At 41.0% G+C, this 15,246-nt stretch overlaps 1 protein-coding gene across 2 annotated transcripts; it reads right to left on the bottom strand.

Moving 5' to 3' along the window:
* Positions 1-603: 603 nt before the first annotated feature.
* LOC120991823 (homeobox protein HMX2-like) lies at positions 604-14,462 on the bottom strand. Of its 2 annotated transcripts, XM_040420579.1 has the most exons (3): positions 14,369-14,462; positions 3,800-4,011; positions 604-1,688 (listed from the first exon to the last, which is right to left on the bottom strand). In XM_040420579.1, the coding sequence occupies exons 2-3, from the start codon at positions 3,999-4,001 to the stop codon at positions 1,144-1,146; spliced, it is 747 nt and encodes a 248-aa protein (XP_040276513.1). In that variant the 5' UTR covers positions 4,002-4,011; positions 14,369-14,462; the 3' UTR covers positions 604-1,143. The 2 variants fall into 2 exon arrangements, with proteins under 2 accessions (XP_040276513.1, XP_040276512.1); XM_040420578.1 differs by lacking the exon at positions 14,369-14,462 and having other exon boundaries at positions 3,800-4,097.
* Between the last annotated feature and the right edge of the window lie 784 nt (positions 14,463-15,246).

Genomic DNA, 15,246 nt, shown 5'->3' on the forward strand with positions numbered 1-15,246 from the left:
GATAGATAGATAGATAGATAGATAGATATGAGATAGATAGATAGATAGATAGATAGATAGATAGACACATACATAGATAGATATGAGGTAGATACAAATAGATAGATAAATAGATAGATAGATAGATAGATAGATAGATAGATAGATAGATAGATAGATAATAGATGGATAATAGATAGATAGATAGATAGATAGATAGATAGATAGATAGATAGATAGATAGATATGAGATAGATATGAGATAGATATGAGATAGATAGATAGATAGATAGATAGATAGACACATACATAGATAGATATGAGGTAGATACAAATAGATAGATAAATAGATAGATAGATAGATAGATAGATAGATAGATAGATAGATAATAGATGGATAATAGATAGATAGATAGATAGATAGATAGATAATAGATGGATAATAGATAGATAGATAGATAGATAGATAGATAGATAGATAGATAAGATATATGAGGTAGATACAAATAAATAAATAGATAGGTACATTACTGATATCAGATTGATGACTTTACACTGTACTGACACCAAACTCCTTTTCATTTCCATGGTATATTTTATTTAATCATTTTGTTCCAAAAAAAAAAAAAAGAACATTTCATATTTACAGTCATATAAAAATTGCATTTAGCTGTTTAGAATTAAGACAATAGTAGATGATCTGAGAACCTGGTCTCCATACATGTGGACAGTGGTCTTTGGTAGAAGTATATAGTGATAATGACCATGTCATGTACAGAAAATAAATTAACTCTTCTTCAGCACAAACACCTCCCCAGACCTGAAGTAATGACTGTAGTAGGAGCCCGCACCTTAATGAGGAGACCTAGATGTTATTAGCAACCAGGTATCAAGTGTATGGAAGATGCAAGAGGAAATTCATATGAAAGTGCACAGAGAAGGGACCATCCTCCCTTTTAAATAGATTTGCATAGGACGTATTTAAATTAGCTTGTTTGTGGAAGGTGGGTTCAAGTTGTAAAAAAATATACAAAAATAAGTGTACATGCTGTTATATTGATAGCAGTAACATACTGTATATATAAAAAAAATCCCTGTCACCTTCTGAGGGGTAGACTCAAAAGATGGCTACTAGTGTCCAGCAGACAAAATATCAGATAGTCTCTATACATCTCCATCTGCCAGGCTGTAGTATTTGCCTGGATTTGGGAAGCACAGGTAAGGAATGCTGCTCCCAGGGTAGATGACAGGGAAGGACATTGGTAGGACACATCTACTCAGGAATGAAGTGTCTTTGTAGATGGCTGGTATGTTCCCATTGGGTTCTCCTGGTCCTGGCGCCTCCAGTTCTGCTGACATTTGTCTTTTCAGTTTATTTCTTCTGTTCTGGAACCAGATCTTTACTTGTGTCTCAGTCAATTGCAGAGAGTTGGCCAAACATGCCCTCTCAGCACTGCTCAGGTAACGCTTCATGTCAAAGGTGGACTCTAGCTGGAAGATCTGGCTTTTGGAGAAGATAGTACGAGTCTTCTTCTTGGCCAAAAGCTTGGTCTTTTTGTTGATCTGATCAGTCGATGGAGAGGATTCATCTTCCAGGCTGTCAGGGCTATCTGTTCTGCAAGGTAAGTCTCTAAACGTGGCAGGCTGCTCCGTGCAGTAGGTAAGGCTGTGGGTGGTGGTGGTGGTGGTCAGAACACAACTTCTACTACCTGTTAATAGGTGGGGGGAGGAAAATTAGTCATCAGTTCTATGGTGGATACAAAACATTTCATCCTAGAATCTCTTATCATTGGAAGACATAGATGTGAGGGGTTGCTGAACTTACCAGAAGATATGTGGAAACTAAAAAATAATAATAGCAATTGTAATCAACCATGTACAGTAAATCTCTGCAGGAAAACTCAGCCACACTAATAATCGGGCAGATTAGGACAAATAGCAGGAGGAAATCAAATGGACAATGGCAAAATAATATAATCAGAAAAATCAAATAATGAGACTAGCATGATGATAATAATCATGACAATTTACAAATTCTAATGGACAAGTGAAAATCTGGATGTCTGTATCAAATTTACATTATTAGTATTATATTTTTGTACATTTTATTATCCCTTAGATTTTATGTCAGTGCCCTATTCGTTTCTATTTGGATTTCTTGCCACTATTTTATGTTTTTTTTAAAATCTTTTTATGTCTTTTTTATCATTGTTTATTTTTTACTTCAGTTAGTTGTGACCACTGTTTATCGGTATCGTTTATGTGTTTCTTATGTATTATTTTGTTCCACTATTTATTTATTTATTTATTTATGTACATTTTACATCAATATTTTGCTAATGTATTTATTAGTTTTGAATTCGGGGATTCCTAGGGTATTTTGGGAATTAATGGTTCTCAGTACATCCAAAGGAGATGGTTCTAGACCAGTATACAACTACTATAGACTAGAGTAGTCCAATATACAACTAACATTAAACTGCAATAGTCCAGTATACAAATAATATTAAACTGCAATAGTCCAGTATACAACCAACATTAAACTACAATAGTCCAATATACAACTAACATTAAACTACAATAGTCCAATATACAACTAACATTAAACTACAATAGTCCAGTATACAACCAACATTAAACTACAATAGTCCAGTATACAACCAACATTAAACTACAATAGTCCAATATACAACTAACATTAAACTACAATAGTCCAGTATACAACCAACATTAAACTACAATAGTCCAGTATACAACTAACAATAAACTACAGTAGTCCAATATACAACTAATATTAAACTACAATAGTCCAGTATACAACTAATATTAAACTACAATAGTCCAGTATACAACTAATATTAAACTACAATAGTCCAGTATACAACTAATATTAAACTACAATAGTCCAGTATACAACTAATATTAAACTACAATAGTCCAGTATACAACTAACAATAAACTACAATAGTCCAATAAACAACTAATGCAAAATACAAGAAATGTTTAACTTGTCCAATATACAACTAATATTAAAGTATTCCAATTTACTACGAATATTAAACTAGTCCACAATACAACTGTTAGGCTAGCCCAATATACACCTAAGCATAGTAACTACCTAGAAAACATAGGTGACAATACAGTTTCTCCGAAAATTTGTCCAGTCTCTTGAAATGTCGGGCAATAGAAATCTCCCAAATAAATATTTTATATTTCTGGTTGCATTAATGGACCCTACAATGAAACTCTACCGATAGCAGCATTGCCATTGTTGTCTACGTTAACCCTGGACATGCTGAGACTTGCAGTTCCTCAGCAGCTGTGAAGTGTAGAATCCTGGAGTAATATATGAGACTTTCCCATAGCCTTGTACATTGTGCTCCCTCTTGTCTGCTGCTCTCACAGCTGCAGGGATTCTCACATCTGATGGAGGAGATGTCCCTAATACTTTGCTTTATGATATTCACCTGCCACACATATGACACATTCAGCTCTGCTGCACCAGTTTACCTATACATCCTTATCAACAGCTTAGTACCCCATGGACTACAGTCCTATAGATAGAACATGTCTATAAATGCCTCATAGAAGTAGTCAATGTGGAAACTCTATATATCATGGTGGGTCTTCAATGTATATCTCGTATATCAATTAAAATATGCCATATCTTCCATGGGGATACAGAAAATACCTACCTGAGCCGGTATGTAGCATTTACATACAGGCTGGTTCTTGTATTATTGCTGTTGACCCAAAAGGCAATGATCTATCACATCTTCTAATAGCTTTACATGTGGAAAATAAAGAGCTGGATGGTTACCTTGTGCTTGGTAGAGGGATATTCCCTTGTCATCCTCCTCATCCTCCTCCTCTTCTCTGGGCTGTAGGAGCTCTGGACTGGAGGTCCTCTGGATGAAGGCTCTGTGAGGCTTGGTGTCTGCTCTCCTGGAGTTGAGCTTGAGTATGCTGTCTATGGTGAAGCTGAAGGACACTGGTCTGCAGGCATCTTGGCTCTTACTCATGGTCGCTGGGCTGTAGAGTACAGGGGGAGCTGGGGATGATGATCATACATGCAGCAGCCCCCAGCACAAGCAGCATTGCTCACAGATAGGACAAGGGGACAGGAGCAGCAGTAAATGAAGGCAGCTCCCAGGCTAGGAGCTCCTATTGCATGACACACATGGAGGAGGTGGAGCATGCACTGCACCCCCTGCCTGCTCCAGCACTGCTGCTCCACTGCACACTTCAGTCAGCAAGGTTTATTTGGGGTGAGAATCTACTGAGGACAGTGAGTCCTATGTGACCAAAGCAGAAGCCATGGTGGTCATCATAAAGCTTCACATTAACCCTGAGCTGCACTGATCAGTGCAATCTATTACCTCCTACCAGTGACACTGGGTGCAAAGATCAGGACAGCACAGAAGGGACTGAGGAGAGGCTGTTATACCATGCAGAGAAGACATAAGGAAACCTCACACCCATCTCTACCATGTCTGGAATAGATACACAGACAGATAATAGGCAGATGGATAGATAGATAGATAGATAGATAGATAGATAGATAGATAGATAGATAGATAGATAGATAGAACATAGAGATAAATAGATAGATAGATAGATAGATAGATAGATAGATAGATAGATAGATAGATAGATAGAAAATAGAGATAAATAGATAGATAGATAGATAGATAGATAGATAGATAGATAGATAGATAGATAGATAGATAGATAGATAGAAAATAGAGATAAATAGATAGATAGATAGATAGATAGATAGATAGATAGATAGATAGATAGATAAATAGATAAATAGATAGAAAATAGAGATAGATAGATAATAGATAGATAATAGATAGATAGATAGATAGATAGATAGAAAATAGAGATAAATAGATAGATAGACCTGGATCTATAACATTTGATACATTTGTTTCCACATAAATGGTAGGTAAGCCTGGCACTAGATGTAATAGATGAAGCCCCACAGCCATGTTTGTATGTGAGATAATTATTCATGCCCTATTACCCCTTATACTGGACAAGTGCTTGTTTTTCACCTTGGAGAAGCTATGTCACAGTACAGGGATAATGCACACAGTGATGTCACAGTACAGGGATAATGTACACAGTGATGTCACAGTACAGGGATAATGCACACAGTGATGTCACAGTACAGGGATAATGCACACAGTGATGTCACAGTACAGGGATAATGTACACAGTGATGTCACAGTACAGGGATAATGCACACAGTGATGTCACAGTACAGGGATAATGTACACAGTGATGTCACAGTACAGGGATAATGCACACAGTGATGTCACAGTACAGGGATAATGCACACAGTGATGTCACAGTACAGGGATAATGTACACAGTGATGTCACAGTACAGGGATAATGCACACAGTGATGTCACAGTACAGGGATAATGTACACAGTGATGTCACAGTACAGGGATAATGTACACAGTGATGTCACAGTACAGGGATAATGCACACAGTGATGTCACAGTACAGGGATAATGTACACAGTGATGTCACAGTACAGGGATAATGTACACAGTGATGTCACAGTACAGGGATAATACACACAGTGATGTCACAGTACAGGGATAATATACACAGTGATGTCACAGTACAGGGATGATGTACACAGTGATGTCTCAGTACAGGGATAAGGCACACAGTGATGCCACAGTACAGGGATAATGTACACAGTGATGTCACAGTACAGGGATAATGTACACAGTGATGTCACAGTACAGGGATAATGTACACAGTGATGTCACAGTACAGGGATAATGTACACAGTGATGTCACAGTACAGGGATAATGCACACAGTGATGTCACAGTACAGGAATAATGCACACAGTGATGTCACAGTACAGGGATAATGCACACAGTGATGTCACAGTACAGGGATAGTGTACACAGTGATGTCACAGTACAGGGATAATAAACACAGTGATTAGATATAAGCAAATTTCCGCTTATGAAATTAGTTCACACTTTGTTTGGTGGTATAGGTGAATTGCCCATAACGCAATTCTTTGACGGAATGCATAACGGAATGCCTTTAGAGGCATTCCTTTATTCATTCCATCATAATAGAAGTCTATGGCCTGCAAAACGGATCCGTCCCATTTCTGTTACGCAGGGGAGAACTCTCCTGCATAACGAAAACGTGACGGATCCGTTTTGCAGCCCACAGATTTCTATTATGACGGAATGAGTAACGGAATGCCTCTAAAGGCATTCCGTTATGCATTCCGTCAAAGAATTGCGTTATGGTCCGTGGTAACGGAATCCATAACGCAATTCACCTTTTACCACCAAACGAAGTGTGAACGAATTTCAAAATATGAAATTCGCTCATCTCTAACAGTGATGTCACAATAAAGGGATAATGTTCACAGTGATGTTACAGTACAGTGATAAGGCACACAGTGATGTCACAGTACAGTGATAATGCACACAGTGATGTCATAGTACAGGGATAAGGCACACAGTGATGATACAGTACAGTGATAATGCACACAGTGATGTCACAGTACAGGGATAAGGCACACAGTGATGACACAGTACAGTGATAATGCACACAGTGATGTCACAGTACAGGGATAAGGCACACAGTGATGTCACAGTACAGTGATAAGGCACACAGTGATGTCACAGTACAGTGATAAGGCACACAGTGATGTCACAGTACAGTCATAAGGCACACAGTGATGTCACAGTATAGTCATAAGGCACACAGTGATGTCACAGTACAGGGATAAGGCACACAGTGAGGTCATAGTACAGGGATAAGGCACACAGTGATGTCACAGTACAGTGATAAGGCACACAGTGATGTCACAGTACAGTGATAAGGCACACAGTGATGTCACAGTACAGTGATAAGGCACACAGTGATGTCACAGTACAGTGATAATGCACACAGTGATGTCACAGTACAGGGATAAGGCACACAGTGATGTCACAGTACAGTGATAAGGCACACAGTGATGTCACAGTACAGGGATAAGGCACACAGTGATGTCACAGTACAGTGATAAGGCACACAGTGATGTCACAGTACAGTCATAAGGCACACAGTGATGTCACAGTATAGTGATAAGGCACACAGTGATGTCACAGTGCTATTCAGTAGTATCATGTCACTGGAATTATACATTGATGTACCAGGAAAGGGATTGTTTAAACCATGATAGCACATAAAAAGGTGACCATATATACTGTGACTTCACAGCATAGTAGGAGAAACATAAAGGCATCACAACACAGGAATAATGCCACAATGAAGAGATAAAGCACAGACATAGGTAACCATGGACTCCATAGTTAAACTTGAAATAGGGCTGTATTGGATTTTTTTCCCCCGCTTTCACAGTCATCACTAACTGCATCTTAAAGGGATATACCAGTTTTAGCAAGTTATCCCATATCCACAGGATAGGACAGCGATGGCTAACCTCCTGTACTTCAGCTATGGTGAAACTACGACTCCCAGCATGCTCCATTCATTTCTAAGGAGTTGTGAGAAGTGTATATCTTGGGAGTCGTAGTTTTACCATAGCTGGAGGTTAGCCATCACAGGTACAGGGCATAATTATTAGATTGCTGGGAGGGCAACCCCTGGGCCCCCCACCGATCACAAGTACAGGGACCCAATACTCCACATAGCCCGCCAGGCACACTGCCGCTCCATTCATCTGTACAGGACTGCCGGGGACAGCTGAGTACAAGTGCTTGACTCGGTTCAGCAGTCCCATAGAATTGAATGGAATGGTAGTGCACATGTCCGTCCTGCCACGCCATTGATTTTGGGGGGGTCCTGTGGGGTACAAGTTTTTGATTCTCGTGATCAGTGGGGGGGGGGTCCCAGTGGTAGGAACCTCTCAAAATCTAATAATGCTCTATCCGGTAGATAGGGGATAACTGGAATACCCCTTTAAAGGAAATGGGTCATCAGAAAATGACCTGCTGTTTTTACACTTTTTTTATGTTTAACATTTTTAAATAATCTTTAATGATGTTATTTTTAATTTTCCATGTCACTTTTTTATATTTAAACTAAAAACAAATATCCTGCAGTTTTCGCACTGGCCACTATGTCTAATAATCGCCGCCACTTCTTGGTCTTTACTGATCTCTTTACTGAAGTTATCTGCTTCTCTGTCATTCTAATCCTGCCTGTAATGATATCACCCCTGTGTATAGATAAGACAGGATCCACCATTCACAAAGTCAAAGTTTATCTGTTCTTTCCTTGTACAATGACCCCCTTCACAGGTCACAGAGCACGTCTGGAAAACTCTCCCATAGAAGTCAATGAGGTCCCCTCCTGTCCATTGTGTCTATGGCCCATGGGGCTGCCGTAAAAGCAATTTTTTTAATGCTTTGTAAATGCTGTTAAGAACATCTCAGGCAATATGGCTGCCCCCATTATCATGTCCAGGAAATAAAATAAAAAAATTCTACAATCAGAAAACCAAAACAGATTAGAAAAAAATGGAGATGTGGTAACATTTTTGGTGACGCGTTTCCTTTGGGTCTGATTGGAAACGGGCCCTCCTAGTTATGGTGATTGTCCCTCATTACTTCTTGCTTTCATTGCAGCACAATGACGCGTCACATGAGTTCTGCAGCCGGCGATGACGTCATCATGGGAAAGAATTATCATTATCCATTTTCTGTTGGATTTCCATAGTAAAAGAAAACTTAAAAATTAAAATTCCTGTAAGCCTCATACTCCAACACGTAGAGCTAGATGGATGATGAGACCAACGTCTTCCAAACCGGAACCAGGTGGATGACATGAGCTCACCCTCTCCGTACATTCTGTGGCATCGTATAGAAGGGCACACGATGGCTTTGACAGTAGCTACAACACGAGCAAAACAAACCGAGATAATTCTCAGGTTCTGAAATTTCATATTGGAAAAGAATGGAGAGACGTGACATTGGCCTGGACGTCTCATGATGATGATATCATCGAAAATCAATCGTTTGGATGAAGTAAGAACAGGAGAGGCTTTGTACATCTTGTAAGGTGATATTAGCCCTTACAGAGTATTTGGCCCTATTAAAAACTGCAAGAAACAAAATGACAGTAAACAGATATGTAAAAGAAAAGCTGTAACTGAATACATCAGGTGCAGCTGTAAAAATGTAGATCAGATTTCAGTTAAAGGGGTTTTCCAAGTATCTATATATACTTACCCCGCTCCCGGCGCCGCTCCTGCTTCTCCCTGTACACAGGCAGGCGGGGAGTGCCAATGGCAGGCGGGGAGTGGGGAGCGTCCATGTAACGGGGTTCCGAAGGTGCACTCGGTCCCCCATTGCCCGCAGAACTGTTGCTTAGCTTTGGGAATGAGGATCTGTGTTTGACCTCATTCCCAGGGCGGCTTTACTGATGGGTGGCTCCCTGCTCCTAGTCTGCCTTTAGCGCCGAGCTGATCACTCGGTGCTCAACTGGTTGGTCTGTCGATCATGTGACGCTGGCCACGTCACATGACCCTCACTCCCCACTATAAATACAGGCAGCCTGCTAGCCACAGGTTGCCTGTTAATTTCTAGGTTCCTGGCTATTTGTTGGACTGCTGAATACTTACCTGATCCTGTTCCTTGACCATCCTTTTGCCTGCTCCTCCTGTACTGCGCATACATCCTGGTATTGTGACTTCGGCTCCCACCTGACTACTCTCTTAGGACTCCTCTTGTACTTCTCTGCTCTCCTGGTATTTGACCCCGGCTTCTCCAGACCATTCTTTGCTTAACCCTTTGTACTGCGTAGCTCTCTTGGTTCTGACCCGGTCCGTTCATGTTCCGTATTTTGTCTTGTCTGTCTTCCCTGCACGTATCCTAAGTTAGGGACTGCCGTCCAGTTGTCCCCTGTCATCAGGACTCGTGAGGCAAGTAGGCAGGGCCAGGGGTGAGGGTGGAGCGCAGTGGTCACTATCCTTCCCCCTGTGTGTGTGTGGACGTGACCGTTACAGTCCGTTTTTCACTGAAGACTAATAGGAGATTCTTTGGAATCTTGAGCAACTTCCGTGAATTACGGATGGTAAAAACGGACACACGGACCAACCATGGATCCTTCATGGACATCTTAACGGAGGAAACACGTACGCTTTTTTTTCACGGACGTGACACTGACACGAAAATGTGAACGAGGCCTTAAGGATACTGCCGGTATAAGGACATGGACATTTTGAGAGCACATTATGCTGCCAGTAAGGATGTTTTATGTCTTTGGATATCAAACAAAAGTCCAACTAGTAAAACATATGTTAATATTTGGAGGAAAAAATGTTCACTTCATCAGCTAATAAATTATATATCTTTACACAAAACTGGGTGTTTTGTGCTTCGAAATAGAATTTAAGAGGGTGACAAAAATAATAAAAAGAATGCATATAAAAGAAAAAGTTAGGTAAAGTTTTAATTAAAGGGAACCTTTCACAACGTACATGTAGTGCATCTGCAGGCAGCATGCTATAGAGCAGGAGGAGCTGAGCAAATAGATATATAGTGGATCAAGAAGGCAGTCACTGATAGGACCGCCCACTGGACTCCTCAGCACAGAAAGGGCAGGAATTTGCATAAATAACTTACAAATTATACTGAATCTTATACCTTAAAGTTATATATCAATCTTCTCAGCTTCTCCTGCTCTATAGCATGCTGCCCAGAGATCAGACGTTCAATGTGACAGGTTCTCTTTTAAGGAACCATGTAACCAATTACCAATATTCTGTTGGATAGGAGTCAGCAGAATTTTGATTATTTAATACTAGGTGAAAATAATCTGGGTTCTTTCTCTATGGACATGTCTGCCTTTTTCATAAATTTCTCTAGGAAAAGTCATTGTGTTGGATGAAGGGGTTCTACCACTCGTGTCTGTATCGTGGACTTGTGTGCCACAGCTGAAATAAAAAGGTATATGTGCTGGAGAGGGGTGTGCCGCCCTGGCAAGGGGAAGTGGTCAAATATAGGCCATTCTAATGTGATGTGTCGTGAAGGCATAATGGGAGGAAGTTTTGGCCATAATTAAAGAGGACCTTTCATTAGTCCAGACATTATAAACTAAGTATCAGGATAAATAGGGCATAGTGCAGGGACCTAACTAGACTTACTATTTTTTCTGGGCGCCGCTCAGTTCGATCGCTGTGGCCCCCGTTGTATTCCCCCGCCTGGTATGCTAATTTTAGCATCGGAGCAATGAGGAGGAGACTGAGTCTTTATCCGTGGGCGTCTCCTTCTCCCTGGCTGTAGCGCTGTCCAAACGTAGCGCAGAGCGTCACAGCCAGAAAAAAAACCTCACCTTCTTATGTGCAGAGAAGCCTTTGTACTCCTGTAAGCAGCTACCACTACAAAATCTACTTTATTACTACTACTTCTACTACTACTACTACTACTATACTACTACTACTGCTACTACTACTACTACTACTATTACTACTATACTACTGCAATTTATACTACTACTATACTACTACTACTTCTACTACTACTACTATACTACTACAACTTCTACTACTGCTATACTACTACTACTATACTACTCTTACTGCTACTGCTTCTACTACTACAACTACTACTACTTTATTACTACTACTGCTACTTCTACTACTTCTACTACTACTACTACTATACAACTACTACTACTATTACTACTATACTACTACTACTACTACTACTTCTACTACTATACTACTACAACTTCTACTACTGCTATACTACTACTACTATACTACTACTCTTACTTCTACTACTACTGCTACTGCTACTACTACTATACTACTACTTTTACTACTACTAATATACTACTCGTTCTACTGCTACTGCTACTACTACTTCTACTACTACTATACTACTTCTACCACTACTATATTCGACTACTAGTATTACTACTACTACTACTTAGTGATGGACGAACATCGGCCGGGACGGTTCGCGAACGCGGGTTCGCGATCAAATGTTCGCGAACCGTGCGTTCGCGGCGGGCCCCATTCACTTTAATAGCAGGTGAACCTGAAAAACCTTCAGGTCATATTTGCAGCCACCAAATACTTACTAGAAGTGCACAAATAGTCCCACAACATGGACAGTGACATACCCAAGGGGGATCATTGGCAAAAATTCCCACAAAAAACATGTATTTTAATCAGGGGCCATTTTTTGGCGTCTTAAAGGGAAACTCTCAAAAATGTGCCCTGCTGGAGCCTAGAAAAACGTTATTTTAGGCCATGGGAGTACGGGCCCCAAAAATTAGGCATTCACCTGACAGAAAAGAACTTGTGATGATGTGGCTGAAGGTACATTAGGCGGTCACCGGATTAAAATTTTACTGTGGGCCAGTACAGGCCCCAAAAATTAGGCATTCACCTGACAGAAAAGAACTTGTGATTATGTGGCTGAAGCTACATTAGGCGGTCACTGGCTAAAAATTTTACTGTACGCCTGTACAGGCCTGACAGAATATCACGAGAAGGGGAATAGGGAAGGTGCAAACTGACTCCACCCACTCCTCTGTCCCTGCCTACTTGCAATTACCCGTCCTAGGCAACGGAGCGCAACTGGGCGACGATCCCTAGCCTGCTTAAGTGTGGAGAGACAAACAGACAAACAAAGAGAGGTCGAACTAGCAAGGTCAAAACCAAGAGAAGCAAGTAAAACACAGGTAGCAAGTGGGGACAGGTCAAAGTCAAGCCGAAGTTAAATACCAGGAGATGCAAAAGTACAATAGGAGCAAGCAAGAGACGAAGTCAAGTAACAAGCCGAAATACCAAAACCGAGTTAAATGCCAACGGAGTATTCACAAGCTATAGGACCTTAATCACAGGCAACCTGTGGGAAGCAGGCTGCCTGTTTAAATAGGGGAGAGAAGGAGTCATGTGACGTGGCCAGCATCACATGACTCATCCCACTGCAACCTGCTGAGCACCGATTGCTCAGTTCGGTGCTAAGACTTTTTCGCTGAAAGTACGGGAGCGGAGGATGCCGACCACGGTAAGGAGGATTGCGTGGCCGGGTCCTCTCCGGCTCCCGTTGCCCTGGAGACGACGCAGGGCACGTCCATGCTCTGAAGTTATCGCAGGGCTCTGTGAGAGTACCCCCCCATCCTTCTACAAGGGGCCACCGGACCCAAAGTCACTGGAGACGGTTTTTCTGGATGAGTGAGATGAAATTTTCTAATCAACCTAGAAGCATGAATCTTATTCACTGGCACCCAGGACCTCTCCTCGGGTCCATAACCCTTCCAAAGGACAAGGTAGTGAAATGAGTTACGAACTTTCCTAACATCAATGATTTTAGAAGTAACAAATTCATTTTGACCATTCACCAGTACCGGGGAAGGAACTGCCTGAGACGGAACTATGGATGGAATAAATTTTTTAAGCAAAGATTTGTGAAATACATTGTGGATACGAAATGAGTCTGGCAGCTTCAACCTAAAAGATACAGGATGTCAAAAATTTCATATGTTCCAACAAATTGTGGCGCAAATTTCCTAGAAGACACTTTTAAGGACCAATTTTTTGTGGACAACCAGACTTTCACCCCAACCTTAAAATCAACCCCTTTGGAATGCTTCCTATTAGCTTTAATTTTCTGAACCTCTTGAGCTTTTTCCAGGTTCGACTGAACCCGAGCCCAAACTGTGCACAGTTCTAAAGTTAAACTATCAGCTTCAGGGTTAGGTGAGGAAACAGATGAACAAGAATTAAAACGAGGATGGAAACCAAAATTACAGAAGAACGGCGAGACTCCAGTGGAAGAGTTCACACGGTTATTGATATTTCACCCATAATTGCTAATTATCAGAGATGTAAGATAGTAAAAATTGTTCCACAGCCTGATTCAATTGTTTAGTCTGTCCATTAGTCTCAGGATGAAAAGCTGATGAAAAGGACAATGATATCTCACACCTCTGACAAAAGGCTCTCCAAAACTTGGAAACAAACTGAACACTCCTGTCAGATACAATGTTCTCCGTAACTCCATGCAACCGTACAACTTGCTCAATAAGAACAGAAGCCAGAGTCTTGGCATTTGGGAGCTTGGCCAGAGGAACAAAATGTACCATCTTACTAAACCTATCGACCACTACCCAAACCACAGATTTACCCTCAGAGGGTGGCAAGTCAGTAATGAAGTCCATAGAAATATGTGACCAGGGTTTACTAGGAATGGGTAATGGTCTTAATTCACCAGCAGGGCGTGTTCTAGGAGTCTTGGATCTGGCACATACCTCGCAAGCAGAGACAAAAGAACTGACATCCCTAGATAACGTGGGACACCAATAAGACCTGGACATCAGTTCCTTGGTGGCCTCAATACCAGGATGACCACATAAAACAGAATCATGGTACTCACCCAGCAGCCAGAGACGGAAATGACCAGGAACAAATAACTTATCTGTGGGTGTCTGCTCCGGAGCTAGGTGTTGCGCTGCCTCAATATCAGAAGCAAGATCCGCAGATAAAGATGCCACAATGATGTTAGCCGGCAAGATAGGCTCAGGGAGGAGTGTCAGGGGGTTAAAATGCACAAAAGCTTTGAAACAAAGCATCAGCTTTCACATTCTTACTTCCTGGCCTGAAAGTAATAGAGACGTTAAAACGTGTGAAGAACAATGGCCATCTGGCCTAACAAGGATTCAGGTGTTTTGCGGATTCGAGAAATAATACATTTTTATGATCAGTAAGAACAGTGATGCAATGTTTGGCCCCCTCCAAAAAATGTCTCCACTTCTCAAATGTCCATTTAATGGCTAACAATTCACAATTGCCAATATCGTAATTCCTCTCAGTAGGAGAGAATTTTCATGAAAAAAAAGCACAAGGTCTAAGATTAGTGAGGTTAGAGGGTCCCTGAGAAAGAATAGCCCCCACCCCATCCTCAGAAGCATTGACCTCCACCTCAAAAGGTTTCTCTTGATCTGGCTGAATCAAGACTGGGGCATTCCCAAAAGATTTCTTGAGAGTTTCAAAGGCTCCTATGGCCTCTACAGGCCAGTTAACAAGATCAGCCCCCTTCTTGGTTAAGTTGGTTAAGGGTCTAGCAATTACTGAAATTTTTGGGATAAATTTACGATAGCAATTAGAGAACCCAAGGAAGCGCTGTAATGCTTTAAGAGAAGATGGCCTTACCCAGTCTTGAATAGCGTGTACCTTACCAGGATCCATCTTAAACGAGTGTGGAGAACGAGTGTGGAGTAAGGATATAACCTAGATATAAAAATTTTTGTACCC

The sequence above is a fragment of the Bufo bufo genome, chromosome 2, assembly GCF_905171765.1.
Source record: "Bufo bufo chromosome 2, aBufBuf1.1, whole genome shotgun sequence".
NCBI classification, from domain to species: domain Eukaryota; kingdom Metazoa; phylum Chordata; class Amphibia; order Anura; family Bufonidae; genus Bufo; species Bufo bufo.